Source organism: Medicago sativa, chromosome 7 (assembly GCF_051527215.1).
Source record: "Medicago sativa cultivar Bolivia chromosome 7, Bolivia_mono, whole genome shotgun sequence".
Lineage (NCBI taxonomy): Eukaryota > Viridiplantae > Streptophyta > Magnoliopsida > Fabales > Fabaceae > Medicago > Medicago sativa.
The window spans coordinates 17029793-17043975 of NC_140755.1; the positions used below are offsets into that span (position 1 = coordinate 17029793).

A 14183-nucleotide genomic window follows, 5' to 3' on the forward strand; every position below is an offset into this window, starting at 1 on the left:
TTATAAAATATTGAACCAAAAAATTGATAAAAAAAATCTATTATTAAACGGGTGTTTTTTTACAAAAGAAACAGACTTATCTTTATAAAATATTGAAACAAAAAATTGATAAAAAAATCTATAAGGATCAAAATCAAAATATTTATATTTTTTTTGAAGAGGCTAAAATGAAATTGCATTACCACAACCAAAAGGCCTTCCTAGCACAAGATGTGCTAAGGAAGAAACACATGAATCTAAACAGAGTTCAGACAATATTTACAAGGCATAGCCAAACCACAAAAGCGGACAAAAAAGAAAGAAAATAACAATTAACCAATGCCTAAAATGGTAAACGGATTAAGCCACCAACCATGATAATTGAGGGGAAGGTTAACATATTTCCCCTTCAACCACATGAAAGTTAACGACTTAATCTTGTCAACCACCTGCTGAATAGTGCATTTTTTATCATTGAAGACCCTGTTATTTCTTTCTTTCCAAATTTCCCACGCTGTTGCATACCAAATAACCTGTAAAATAGATCTCTTTGACTTGGCAGCACCACCAATAAAACTGAATTGATTAAAGTGGCTTGATACATCAGAAGGCATAACAGAATAAATACCAAGCCACATGAGAATAAAGAACCATACAGACCTAAAAAAATCACAATGTAATAACAAGTGAGAAGATGTTTCCATCTCCCCACATTCACCAACGCAAGCCTGAGCATCAAAGTCAATAACATGTCGACGGAAAAGGTTGTCCTTGGTAGGAAGCCTATCACGAAACAGACGCCAAGAAAATAACACCACCTTCCAAGGAACGTCCTTATGCCACAAAGAAGATGCGGGCACCACAATATCAGCAGAAGAATTAGCATTCAGAAAATTATAAGCACTTCGAACTGTGTACACGGAAGATGTTTCCAACCTCCACAGCGTTCTATCACTTCTATAAACCTGCAAAGAGATATTTTGAAGTAAAATCTTAAGTTCCCCCACTAACTCCTCTTCCCACGCAAATAACCTCCGCCACCGCCAAGCCTCTCCCTCCAACCCCCACCCTAACTCGTGCATGCCAAAAATTGACTCCCTTTTCAGTAACGACAACTCAAAAAGTCTAGGAAATCTATCTCTAAAAGACATACCTCCCAACCACACATCTGTCCAAAATAGTGTATTTTTACCATCTGTCCTCCGACTGAAAAGCGGTTATGTCCCTCCACCAACTAGATGCCGCACGGCCACCCTCACAAAGATGACCATCCTCAATAATATTTATATTTTATTGAGGCCAATGAGAGAAGATAAGATTTTTTATCACTTCGTATGCTACTTTTTTAATTACGAATAGAGATAATTAAACTATATTAATATTTTAAAAATTAATATTTGGTAATTTCATCTAATATTTTTGTTGTTTTTTTAGCATCACGACTAGTTAAATTAATTTTCAAGTCTACCTTTGAGACCTAAGTCGTAGGAATACTGAATACATTTAAGCATCTACTAAAGACCAAATTTTTTAATTACAATGGATTGACATAAAAAATTATGAGATAAATAAAATATAAATAAAGACAAAAGCTTTTACGGATTTTAGTGGCTAACTAAACAACATTTATAGGTAGATATAAATTAACTGGTTTCTAATTTTCCGGTTCCCAAATTTTGTTTCTTTAAATTATTTTATTATTAAAAAAACATTTATAGGTAGATATAAATTAATTCAATCTAATTGAATTTTGAGTAAAAAAAATAAATTAATTCAGTTTAATAAATAAATGTAGTTCGATCATAAATCATAATCACAATGTACACAATAATTTCTGGAAGATAAAAACTAGTCATAATCAAATAAAAAACAAATGAATGTTAAAGTTGGTAGTGGTAGCTAGTGGGTACCCCTCCGATTCTGTTTCAATCTTAAAAAGAGTAACCCTTTCAATCTAAGCCATCCAATATATAAGTATTATATCATGGTAAGATTAGGCATTTCCCATCATGGGAAAATTAGTTGATATTCCCACGGTAAACGTCACCTAAAATGTGGTGCCCATCTCACTTATGTGATTGTTCAAAGTTAAATGTGATGATCCCTTGGACCACTCACAACCCAACATAAATCAACAACATTTAATTTGTGAGACATTGCTCAAGATTGTTAGTATTGATTAAGGGTTAAACAAAACGTAATTTTTTTTATTGTTGAGAGAACTTGGTGGAAGCTATGATTTAAGAGTGTTTCACATTTTTGGGGTCAAATGAGTGCAGTCTATTTTAAAAACCCTTAAATAATGATCAGAAAACAACGTCATCACAATGTTACATGCATATGAATGTGAATGTGAAGGTTACATGCATGACTCACTAATCAAGTTTTGTATTTTGAATATGGGAAACTCTCCCTTTAAATACCGCGTTCCTTATTCACAAATTCTTGTTCAGAACTAGAGCAGTTCAAGAGAAAGACGACACTAGGAGATTTTTAGGAGGAGTTTATGTCTTTTCTCCAAGTTTTTCTAGGGTGTGTTTATTTCTTTTTGTAATTTGTTTTTAGTTACCAGGGGTAACTAAATCTCTTTAGGCTAGGGTTCCAAGATGAACCTCTATTTTATTCGTTGGATAATTATTTAATATAAGTCGTTTATTTAGTTATTTTCTGTTTGCTATTTAGTTTTACTGTAGTGCGTAAGATTTGCCTCCTCAAGAGCGCAACGCTACTTTAGGCACTTAGGTAGTGACATAGCCTAATATTTATATTTATATCTTGATATGTATATATGTCTATCTATGAAGTAATTAGTTAGTAACTAGACAAAATATATCGAAAGCGGGTAGACCCTAGTAGTAAGTACTTAGGAGGTCACATTACTAACATTGATTAAAATATGTTGAATCCACGATGTAACTAGTTATTAATTAAGAAAACAAGTGACTTCATGACTTAAATTAGCCCAGTAACTCCATTCTCCTCAAACCTTGGTAAGGTAGACGCTGACAGAGTTGCCCGTTTGTAGAACTACTGAGAGGGAGAATGTGCTATGTACTCCTAAGATTCACAAATGGGAAAACCTTTAGGAACACTGACCATCATACCTTTGGGAATTTAGGAATGCCAACTTAAGTCTATGTTTCAAATTAGCCCTGAGGGAGTAAGACCCCATACGTAAGGATCACGTGTGACCAACATGTGCAACTCAACAGGCTAGGGTATAGACCGAAATCAATCGAGAGAGTAAGACCACACACATAAGGATCACCGTGCGACCAGCACGTACAACTTGACAAACCGATTAGGTTAAATCGTCTCGACGAGCTCATCACTTATATAGTCTACTAAGAATAAATGAACGCGACTTGACTGTTAATTAATTCCAACAAATGAATATGGGAATTTGAAGAATCCTAACCACTGCTTACATTTCTGCAACCAAAACAGGTAACTTGCTCTATTGCAAATAGATAAAAATTGCAAATCTCTAAACCCTAAACCCTTTTATATTTTATTGTTCAAAAATAAGTAACACGAATTGTTTGGACGAGACGACAATCCCTGCAGATACGAGACTCTACCTATCACTTTATTACATGGTAAACGATTTTGTACACTTGCCTAATCCGACCATCAACCATTATCCAGTTGCATCCCGGTATAGAATCCTGAATTACTGCTATATGTCTTGCAGTCACCTCATCATTTTTTCCGTGTTTTTTTGAACTATTTCCTTTGTTGAGCTTCATACTTTCCATCATTTTTAGCATAACTTTGGGGATGGGGCTGAATTTCCCTCCACTTGCTGACTTCATAGGATTTCTATGGAATATGGATTCATTATTCTCATTGATCCTTTTCCCATAGATATATGATCTTAACCAAGATCCTATTGGGTTAACCTTCGTTGAAGGGGTGGTGTTCTTAGTTTCACAATTATCCTCGTTGTGACCTATCAATCCACACCCAAAGCAAAACATTGAGAGGTTTTCATAGCGAAAGTCCAACCAATTTATGCCATCATCCTCGTTACCTATATACATTCCAACTCTAACAGGTTTTGAGAGAGCAATTAGGACCTTTATCTTGATTATTTTGGCATTTTTTTGGGTAATCATAGACAATTGTATCCTCAACAATGCCAAGTTAATTCCCTAGATGCTTTTCCATAGCAGTGGTCTTACAATGGAGAGGCAGTCCCCATAACTGAATCCACAAAGAAACATGAGCAAAATTCAAGTCTTGGATATTGATGGTTCTGCTCCATGCATGAACCTTCATCCAAGCATTCCTCACTATCCAGGGACCCCCTTTGAGAATTTTGTGCATATCTGCCTCTTTCTCCATATTGAACTGATAAAGATTGTTCCCCAATTCAGTAATTTTGAGCCCATGGGGATTGCACACAATTCCAATTAAAGAATTTAGTAATTCTTGTTTTAGGGATCAATTTCTTTGACAAAAAATTTCCTATTAAGATGTTCTTACACTATTTGATGCCTTCTTGGACATGCTCTTCTTGATAAAGAGAAAATATGCCTTCATCTTTTTCTAAACAGTTTATGTTGCAATCATGTTGATGTTTGTGTGTATACGAACTTTCTTAATATGAGATATGAGTTGGGTGATGATGTAATCTTTTTTGTGACAGGTTGTTGGATGGTTAATTTCTACATTTTTATACGGCGCTGAACTTTATTTGAGATGTCATGATCTTCACCAAGTTCTTGCAAATAAAGAAGAGGGGAATTGAATTCATAAGAATGGCTTATCATGGGGTTTTTCCCACATTTGTTATCCATAGATAAGCACACAAAAAGGTACGGAAATAAAAAAGGAAAGGAGAAGAACCAGGTCGGTTCAGAATACAAGAAGCGAAAAGGAAAAAAAATAGGGCACACAACGTGCAAACAAAGGAGCAACTATCCAGAAGCAAGGAAACATGTGTTACAGGAAGGATAACAAAAGTCACAAGGGTGGAAACTAGGTAGAAGAAGAGTCTGGAGCCAGAATCAATAAGGAGAAGGAAGAAAAAAAAAAGGATGCAACATAGAAAGTTAGATCGAAGCTGAATACTGGAAAGGATGTTTTAAAGTTTCACCCTTAGAAGTGAATAAGTGGGTAATTTCATATTCAAACTCGGGCCCCTACATATTGCAATGTTCCTTCCCCCTGGGCTTATTTACCTTGGGCTTTATGCTGGTCTGGAACAATAATCAACTATATTTTTGAGATTTACTTTTCCCACCCTATGCCTTTCCTCGCGCGCCCTATTTTTTCCCAAAATACCCCTTGTCCGGATAATAGAATCCGAAACCATTCCAGAAAATTAATTCCGGATTTATTCGTGTATTTTGCCACTTTGTCCCCCCTGATAGATGATGATGCCAGTTATAAATAGTCAGTTATCAACTATTAACTATGTCTCAAAATAATTGTCACATGTAAAATATATTTTGTCACTTTCGGTTTACAAGGAATCCACAAATTATGGTTGGAAGTTGGTTATCATTGTATACAAGGGCCTACGATGTAACATATATAAGATATATCTAGGCCAAATCAAGCTATTTATTTAAATAAGAAAAGCTAAGAATTTTTAAGAACCCTACCTTGGTAAAAAGACAATGCCACATGCCATAAAAAAACCATTTTGACATATCATAACGATTTACTTTAGTAAATATGAATACTTTTTTGTGTTACTATTAATATATTAATTTTTTTACTTTTATTTAAATTATAAATTTGTCAACTTATTTTGTGATTTAGGTTTATGCGTCCACATTATTTTTTTCTCATTTTAAATTTATTATTATAAATCATAATTATAAGATGATATCAAATCAATGGTAATTATTTTTTAGATATATGTAATTTTTAGTAATTATTTTGCACAACACGATCGATAATTGTACATTTGTCCAATCCGAGCAACTCCCATAAATTACGCTAATACACACACTATTGATTGATTGATAAGGTGATACATCTTTAATGTTCTCGAATGTTTTATAATAAACCGCATGCGAGTATATGATACACATTTGTTACCTTTTTATTTTTTGTTACCTATTTCATATCATAATAAGATTAATTAGTTAAAAAATATAGAATAAAATTAACTTTTTAAACGCGTGACGTTCAAGTATTCCCCTATAAATAAACACAATAGAATCATAGCCCTAAAAACACAACCAAATATTTTCTCAACCTTGTATTCGATTCAAAATTTCTTTTGTTTCTGATCATCTTCACATCATTTATTAACCTCACAATCATGCACTGGTTTACTTGTTTTAGAATCTTTTACATTTGAACTAAAACCCAAAAACAAGCATAATCAATGTTGCATTCAAGAAAAATAATGTAATTCTAGTCGGATATCTTGGACCACAAACCCTACTTCAAAGGGTTTGTTAGGATCACAAGCCCTAATCGGTTATTGAAATTTTGATAAAAGTTTCAAACCTTATACTTCTTATAAATAAATAATCAAACTATGTTACAAAATGGTAATATTAGTTTTCCGGTTTACAATATCTCGGGAATGTACTGAAAAGATTGGTTTCTAATTAATGATGATGATCCTTAAAAAAATAATAATGATGATGATGGAAGTTTGAGGTCTCATGTTTTGAGGGGACCTAATGTTTAAAGTATTGGAACTTTGGATTTCAAATCTGGTAATATTGTTTCTAAGAACGTTGGTAGAAAATTGAAGTCGAAAATCTTGCCAAGAATCATATGTAAGATACTTTGTTTTTTTCATTTTTGTCTACATAATCTCTCGTTTTATGGCTACTTTTTAATTTAAGTCATCATATTTGTTCGGTTATTTTTTTTAACTATAAATGCATGTGTAAATTTTGAATATTTTGAAAGTTTAACGTGTATAATTGAAAAGGTAGAATTGCCACAAGATTAAAATTTCATTCATAATTTAAAAGGTAGAATTGCCACAAGAAATTCTTAGGGTATGTTTGTTTCACCTCTACAAACGAAATTCTCAGGAATATAAGATGGGAATCATTTATTCCCATGTTTAATACACATGCACACAAAAACATTCCAAGGAATTAATTATACCCAGGAACTTTTTTCAACTCAACTATCCCATTTTCTATTCCCACTACAGATGATGGGAATGATTTATTCCCAGCGGTTAACACTCACTTTCCATTTCTACCCTTAAAAAACTGCAAAATAATCCACCATGTCTCCATTATTGTGCCACGTTTTTCTTTCTTATATGCATTTGTATTCACTCTAAGGCCTTATAGAATTACATGCTTTCAGTACTTGTTATTGATCGAATGCTATTTTTGCATTAATAAAAAAAGTACTCATGGATGAATTGATGTTCTTAAAAAAAATGGATGAATTGATGTATGATAAATTTAAATTACCAAAGACATTAATTTAGATTGTTCGATACTATGGCCAATGGTAGTTTGAAAATAATAGAGAAAATTGAGACATCTATTATACAAAGTAAGGATATTTTGATAATTATATCATTGCCTTTAAAAATAATTCCAAGGAATTCAAATAATGAAACAAACACTCCTTTTAAACTTTCCTAGGAATGAAATTTCTACTCTTATATTCCCGGGAAATATAATCCTTGGAATACATTTTCATATATTCCATGAAACATACAAAAGGGTAATATTAGTTTTCCGGTTTACAATATCTCGGGAACGTACTGAAAAGATTGGTTTCTAATTAATGATGATGATGGAAGTTTGAGGTCTCATTGAGGGGACCTAATGTTAAAAGTATTAGAACTTTGTATTTCAAATTTCGTAATATTGGTAGAAAATTGAACTTGACAATCTTGCCAAGAATCATATGTAAGATACTTTCTTCTTTTCATTTTTGTCTACATAATCTCTCGTTTTATAGCTACTTTTTAATTTACTTCATCATATTTGTTTGTTTTTTTTTTAACTATAAATGTATGTGTAAATTTAGAATATTTTGAAAGATTAACGTGTATAATTGAAAAGGTAAAATTGCCACAATATTAAAATTTCATTCATAATTGAAAAGGTAGAATTGCCACAGGAAATTCTTAATTTTTCAAGCAAAGATTCATGTGGCAGCATACCAGATATCTTCATTTTGAAAACAATGGTTACGTTCGTTTCAGATCGTTTCAAATTTGTTTTTCTTTTATTGAAGGGTTTTTATGGCATTTTTCAGAGGTGGGTAAGAAATATGTTATATATTTTATATTTTTAATTAGGTGAGCAATTTTTTTCTTGAAAGAATATTTGGATGAGCTATTATTATTGTTATTATCAAACTAGTGTATTTTTTCGGTTTTGCTGGAGTTATATACAGAATATTATAGTACGTGATTTATGTATGATATTTATTAAAAGTCCATATAACTCATGAATTAGAAGAAAAAAAAATTAGTTATATTATAACCCGTATTTTATTAAATAAACTATTAATATCAACCTACAATATAAAATAAATAAATTGTAGTTTTTTGACAAAAACTTAATAAATAAATTCTAGTTATCTAAAATAAATTCTAGTTATCTAAATTGAAAAAGAATATCAAAAATATTAGTGTTTTTGTTATACGTATAATGTTTACTAAAAATTCATATCATTCAAAAGTAATAAAAGAAAAAAGATTGTTCATGTTCTAACACGTAATAATTTGGTGGTGATATAACATGTACTTTTTTTTAAACCTATTAATATCTACCTAAATATGGATTTAAATGGGCCCCGCAAATGGACGGTGAGGTTGAACCATTCAGATTAGTCGATCATTGTGTCAGATACAGTTTTAAAACAAACTATTTAAAATATATATAAAAAAAAAAACATAGTTATCTAAGTTGAAAATTTACCAAGAGTGCGTGTTTAGAATGAAAATAATGAGCACATGTAGGAAACCAAAATTGCTTTATATAAATATTTTTACTCAAATAATTATTAAAAAAATTCTCTATCAATTTAATATTTTAAAAAAATGAATGAATTATCTATTAAATTTGAAAAAAATCTATGGCAAATGAAATATAATTTAAAATGAAATTTAATGAAGGAGAAAGTTGAGAAACAAATAAATAGTTTGAAATAAGGACAAAACTCATGTGGATTTATTTGTTTTTCATATGATTCTTCGATAAAAATACACTTTTCATGAGTAGTTTATTAAGTAACCATATGAAAAGCACCTAAGTTTTTTTTTCTAGAATTAAGATAAGGATAAAACTTAGGTGCGTTATCTTAAATGCTTTTGATGTGGTACTTCACATAAAAACTCACAACTACCTAGAATTTCTCAAATCCACAATTTTTTCAAAATTTGTTATAACCACCAAAAATTGTGGTGTCTCTCTCACTTATGCTTGCTTTGAGCATGATGTGGATGATACCATGAACTCCAGCTTGTGTGTCTCGTTGGTGCCTCTCTCAACGGCAATGCAAGTACAAGTAGATATGCACAAAAAAGCTTATGTTTGTGGGGGAGCATACCCATAAAGAATAGATGGACTCGTACTTGAAGGAGATATTGATCTTATATCAAGTGTGGGGATATAAGTCCCACGTTGAATGAAAAAAGTAGACGTTAAACACTTTATAAGTGAGAGGACCCAATGTTTGAAGATTATGGGTTGAAATGTGGTGTCCACCTCATTTATATGATTGTTTAAAGTCCAATGTGATGATCCTCTGGACAACTCATTACCCAATTGAAATCAACAACATTTGTGAGACATTGCTCAAGATTGTTAGTATTGATTAACTGTTAAAGAAAACGTGATCTTTTTTTATTGTTGAGAGAACTTGTGGAAGCTATTATTTAAGAGTGTTTCACGTTTTTGGAGGTCAAATGCGAGCAGTCTATTTTAAAAATCTTGAAATATTGATCAGAAAATAACGTCATCACAATGTTACATGCATGGCTCACCAATCAAGTTTTGTATTTTGAATAGGATGTCCAGCATTGCAAAATCTCACAGAAAATAGTGTTTTTAACTTAACTAGCTCGCAATTCGAGCAGGCGTTCTCAAAATTTGAGAGTTATCAAAATTCTGAAACAGAAAAAGAAGTTGAGTTTTTCTCGTCAAAAGTTACTTCTAAACAGATGTAAGACAAACTACACTGTGTTGGAATATTTAGTTATAATTTATTTAATTATAATATTCCAATGATTATTGTGTGGGCATATATATCTAATTTAATTATATTAGCTATTTATCTTTAAGGGCCTTAATTGATTAGTGATCATATAATGGAAAAAGGCTTATTAGGTTTCTATTAAAATAATAATTAATTATTTAAGTGATATGGGCTTGGATCGGGTGGATGTCTGGATGGTCCATTAACGGAATAATGGGAAACCCTAATGGCCATCCTATATAAAGAGGCTATGGTCCCCAATATACCGTACACAGCAAAACCGCTCTTCTCCCCATCTGAAGCGCATTAGGGCATCAAGGTACATGTTGAGGAAGAACCAAACCAGCCGCCGCTGACTTTGTTTTTGTTTCTGTTTCAGATCACTGCTGCCGGAAAAACTTTTTTGTCATGGATCCAGGTATTCCTATGACCTTGAACTTTAATCTCAGTAAATCAAACATGTTGTATCTGATCATAAACTTGTTCAATAACTGCTTCCGCTGTTGATTGATAAATTAAATTTATGTATATTGAACTGTTTATGAAATTTGGTAACAAGTGGTATCAGAGCCACTTCATGTTTGGTTTATTGGATCGTTTATGCAAATTATGTGTTTCGGTTGATATGTATATATCATCGATTGATGATTAATGTTTTATTTTCAATCGATCACTTTTATATGGCCTGACTGTTCATCGATTGATAGTTGTATTAATTGTGATGGCTGTTATATTTATATATATAATTTTGTATGCTTGTGTGTTAACCATCGATGATGTTTGTTTTTGTTTTGGTTATTCATCGATGCTAATTTCAACACTTTGTCATCATTGGCTTAATTTATTCATGGATGAATCTTGATGAAACACTTTTGTTTGTTGCGATTCATTTTTTTTTCTTTTAATCGAATCGGTGATGCTTCTGTTATCATCCAGTACCTCTATTTATTTTTTATCAATGCTAATTTGGTTTTTTCTTCATTGGTTTCAAAACAAGTCAATAATTTTTTGTTTAAACCAATTTTGGTAAAACGGTGTAATCAATTTCTTTGGCCTATCATGATCCATAAACTTTGTTTTTCAATACTGGCTAATATTTGTTTGGAAATATTATATTTTATTTTCAAAAATTGATTGGATTGGTGATACGTGATTGTCAATTTTTGTTTAAATGATAAATTAAGTTGGACTTGTTTCTTTAATTTTGAAACAAACTCTGTATGTTTATTTTATTTTTTCAATTTGGCACATCCAGATCGGTGCATCTAGTCTTTGTCAAACAATGGTCTTTTGTATGCAATACCTTGTTTTTGGTTTATTTTAATTGACTATATCTGTACATGAAAATTCATCTTTGTGGTTATATTTTTGACGAATTTTGTTTTACGCTTCCTATCAATGCTGCCATGATATTTTGACACACCTGAATTTGTCAAATTTTTCCTCTCTCAATCGTAAAACAAATTCCCTATTGTTTGGGACCTTTACGCTGTTTTTTGCAGAAACCGTTTTATTGAATTTAGGATAAATATATAAACTTTATTCAATTATTTATTTATTGAATTATAAATCAGAACTTTGACTATTTATTTAATTTTAAAATAATTCAAAGTGTCCATGATTTTAGGAGTAAACCATGCATTTAGCAAATATTTTTGGAACCTTAAGTCTATTTGCATATACGTATGGTAATTTCCGTTTTATATATATTTTTTTTTAATTGGATTGTTTAATTTTATTTTTTTTATTTTGAAACAAATCGCATTTGCAATCCGTAATAGTAGCATTATTAATGCACATGATTGTTTCAATATTTTTTTTTCATTTCCGTGAAGCAAAATTTTTTTTTTTCCGTAACAGTGGCATTTTTTATCAATGCATATAATTGTTTAAAATCTTTTGCTTTTATTTTGGTGGAACAAGATAGTGTTATATATATTTATGTCCGTGCATATATCTTTCATTCTTGCTGCATATTCGATAGAATATATACTACTTTGTTCACTTCCCTGCAACTGCAGTGCACGCATGTGCGCTGTTCTTTGCCTAAATTCAACCTGCGAATTCCTTCTCGCATTAAGGATACCTTAATAATCATGTGATTATTAAAAGATAAATATAAACATACAATTGACATTACATTTGTTAGTAATGTTCATGTGAATTTTAAGACTTTCCCATTCAGTTTATTAAACTAAAAATGTCTAGTAATTTTTGTTGAGTTGGTTGAAACAACAAGTTGCAAAAGTAACCCCTGTTGCGTAGATTTGATTTAATTGAAATTACAAAAGGATGTAGTGTGCAATTATTCATGCGAACTGTTTAGTCGGCCAAAAGGAAGGCACAGTTTGGCCGAATAATTACATACCTGCGAGGGTAAATATGTGATAATTCTTCATTTTTTTTCTCCATGTGGACAATGAGGATGTCAAAAGGCACCCATTGTCTGACAGGACTTATTATCAATATTTGATCTTTGCATTGAGAGTACCGCTTGCAATTAAATCTTAGCAGTCAAAAGATTGTGGTTTAATGATGCGTTTGGTTTCTTGTTTAAGTCTTATTTAATTTGCATATAAAGAAATTGTACATGTCTTTTGGTTATTTTACAACATGTCTACTAAAGTTGTTGTACGTTTATTGTTCTCTTCTTCCAGTTGCTGCTGCCACCGCTCCCAATTTTGCTGCTCAAATTAACACTATCCCTATGCTGAGTGGGATGAACTTCAAGTCATGGAAGGAATCTGCTGAGATTGTTCTTGGATGCATGGACTTGGATTTATCCTTGAGGGAGGATCGCCCCGTTGCTACTCCTGAGAATCCGAATGAAGTTAAGATAGAAAAATGGGACCGTTCAAACCGTATGTGTCTTATGATCATTAAAAGATCCATACCAGAGATGATCAGGGGCTCGATTGCTGAGAGTGAGACTGCTAAAGGGTTCCTTGAAACCGTTGAGAAGTTCTTTGCTAAGAATGACAAAGTTGAAACAAGTAATGTCCTATCCAAACTGGTTTCAATGAGCTACAAAGGTAAAGGGAACATAAGGGAGTACATTTTGGAAATGTCTAATCTCGCATCAAAACTCAAGGCACTGAAGTTAGAACTTCCTGAAGATTTAATTGTGCACTTGGTTTTAATTTCTCTTCCACCACACTTCAGTCAGTTCAAAGTGAGTTATAACACTCAGAAGGAAAAATGGACATTGAATGAGCTGATTTCTCACTGTGTGCAAGAAGAGGAGAGATTGAAAAGAGAGAAGACTGAAAGTGCTCACTTGGCCAACAACTCTCAGAATAAAAGGAAAAGGGCTGCTGCAAATTCTTCACAGAATAAGAAGGCAAAGGAACAACCAGCTGGGGTGAAATGTTTCTTCTGCAAGAAATATGGTCACATGAAGAATGATTGTTCCAAGTTTGCCGCATGGAAAGTAAAGAAGGGTAAGTTTCTCACTTTTGTTTGTTCTGAAATTAATTTAGTTTCTGTACCTATGGACAGTTGGTGGGTAGATTCTGGTGCTACTACTCACATTAGTATGTCCTTGCAGGGTTGCCTGTGGAGCCGTCCACCAAGTGATGCTGAAAGATTCATCTATGTGGGCGATGGCAACAAGGCTGCAGTTGAGGCTATAGGAACCTTTAGATTATTGTTTAAGACTGGTTGTTATTTGGATTTGTTTGAGACTTATGTTGCACCGTCTATTAGACGGAATTTAATTTCTATTTCTGTTTTGGACAAATTTGGTTTTTCTTGTTCATTTGGAAATAATAAAGTTAGCCTCTCAAATAATTCAAATATTGTTGGTTACGGGTCTTTAATTGATAATCTATATATGCTTGATATTGAGCGTTCCTCTAGCGAAATATTGCAAATAGAGTCATGAGGTACAAAACGTAGAATTAATCATAATTCCGCCACTTTATGGCACAGGCGATTAGGTCATATCTCTAAACAGAGAATTCAGAGGCTTGTGTCAGAAGGAATTCTTGAACCCTTAGATATGTCAGACTTTGAAGTTTGCATTCAGTGTATCAAGGGTAAGCAAACAA

General features: G+C 32.2%; 1 protein-coding gene across 1 annotated transcript; it reads left to right on the forward strand.

Annotated features, from left to right (window-relative positions):
- Nucleotides 1-10129: 10129 nt before the first annotated feature.
- LOC146904671 (uncharacterized) lies at nucleotides 10130-13923 on the forward strand. Its single transcript, XM_085727925.1, has 2 exons — nucleotides 10130-13574; nucleotides 13682-13923. Exons 1-2 carry the CDS (start codon nucleotides 12725-12727, stop codon nucleotides 13708-13710), a joined length of 879 nt encoding a protein of 292 aa, XP_085584051.1. The 5' UTR covers nucleotides 10130-12724; the 3' UTR covers nucleotides 13711-13923.
- Nucleotides 13924-14183: the final 260 nt, after the last annotated feature.

What these genes read in the sequence shown, in the direction of transcription:
- LOC146904671 (XM_085727925.1), top strand. Translation starts at nt 12,725, where the DNA reads ATGTCTTTTGGTTATTTTACAACATGTCTACTAAAGTTGTTGTACGTT. An exon ending in CGCATGGAAAGTAAAGAAGG is followed by an intron (nt 13,575 to 13,681) that starts GTAAGTTTCTCA and finishes ATGTCCTTGCAG; the next exon opens with GGTTGCCTGTGGAGCCGTCC.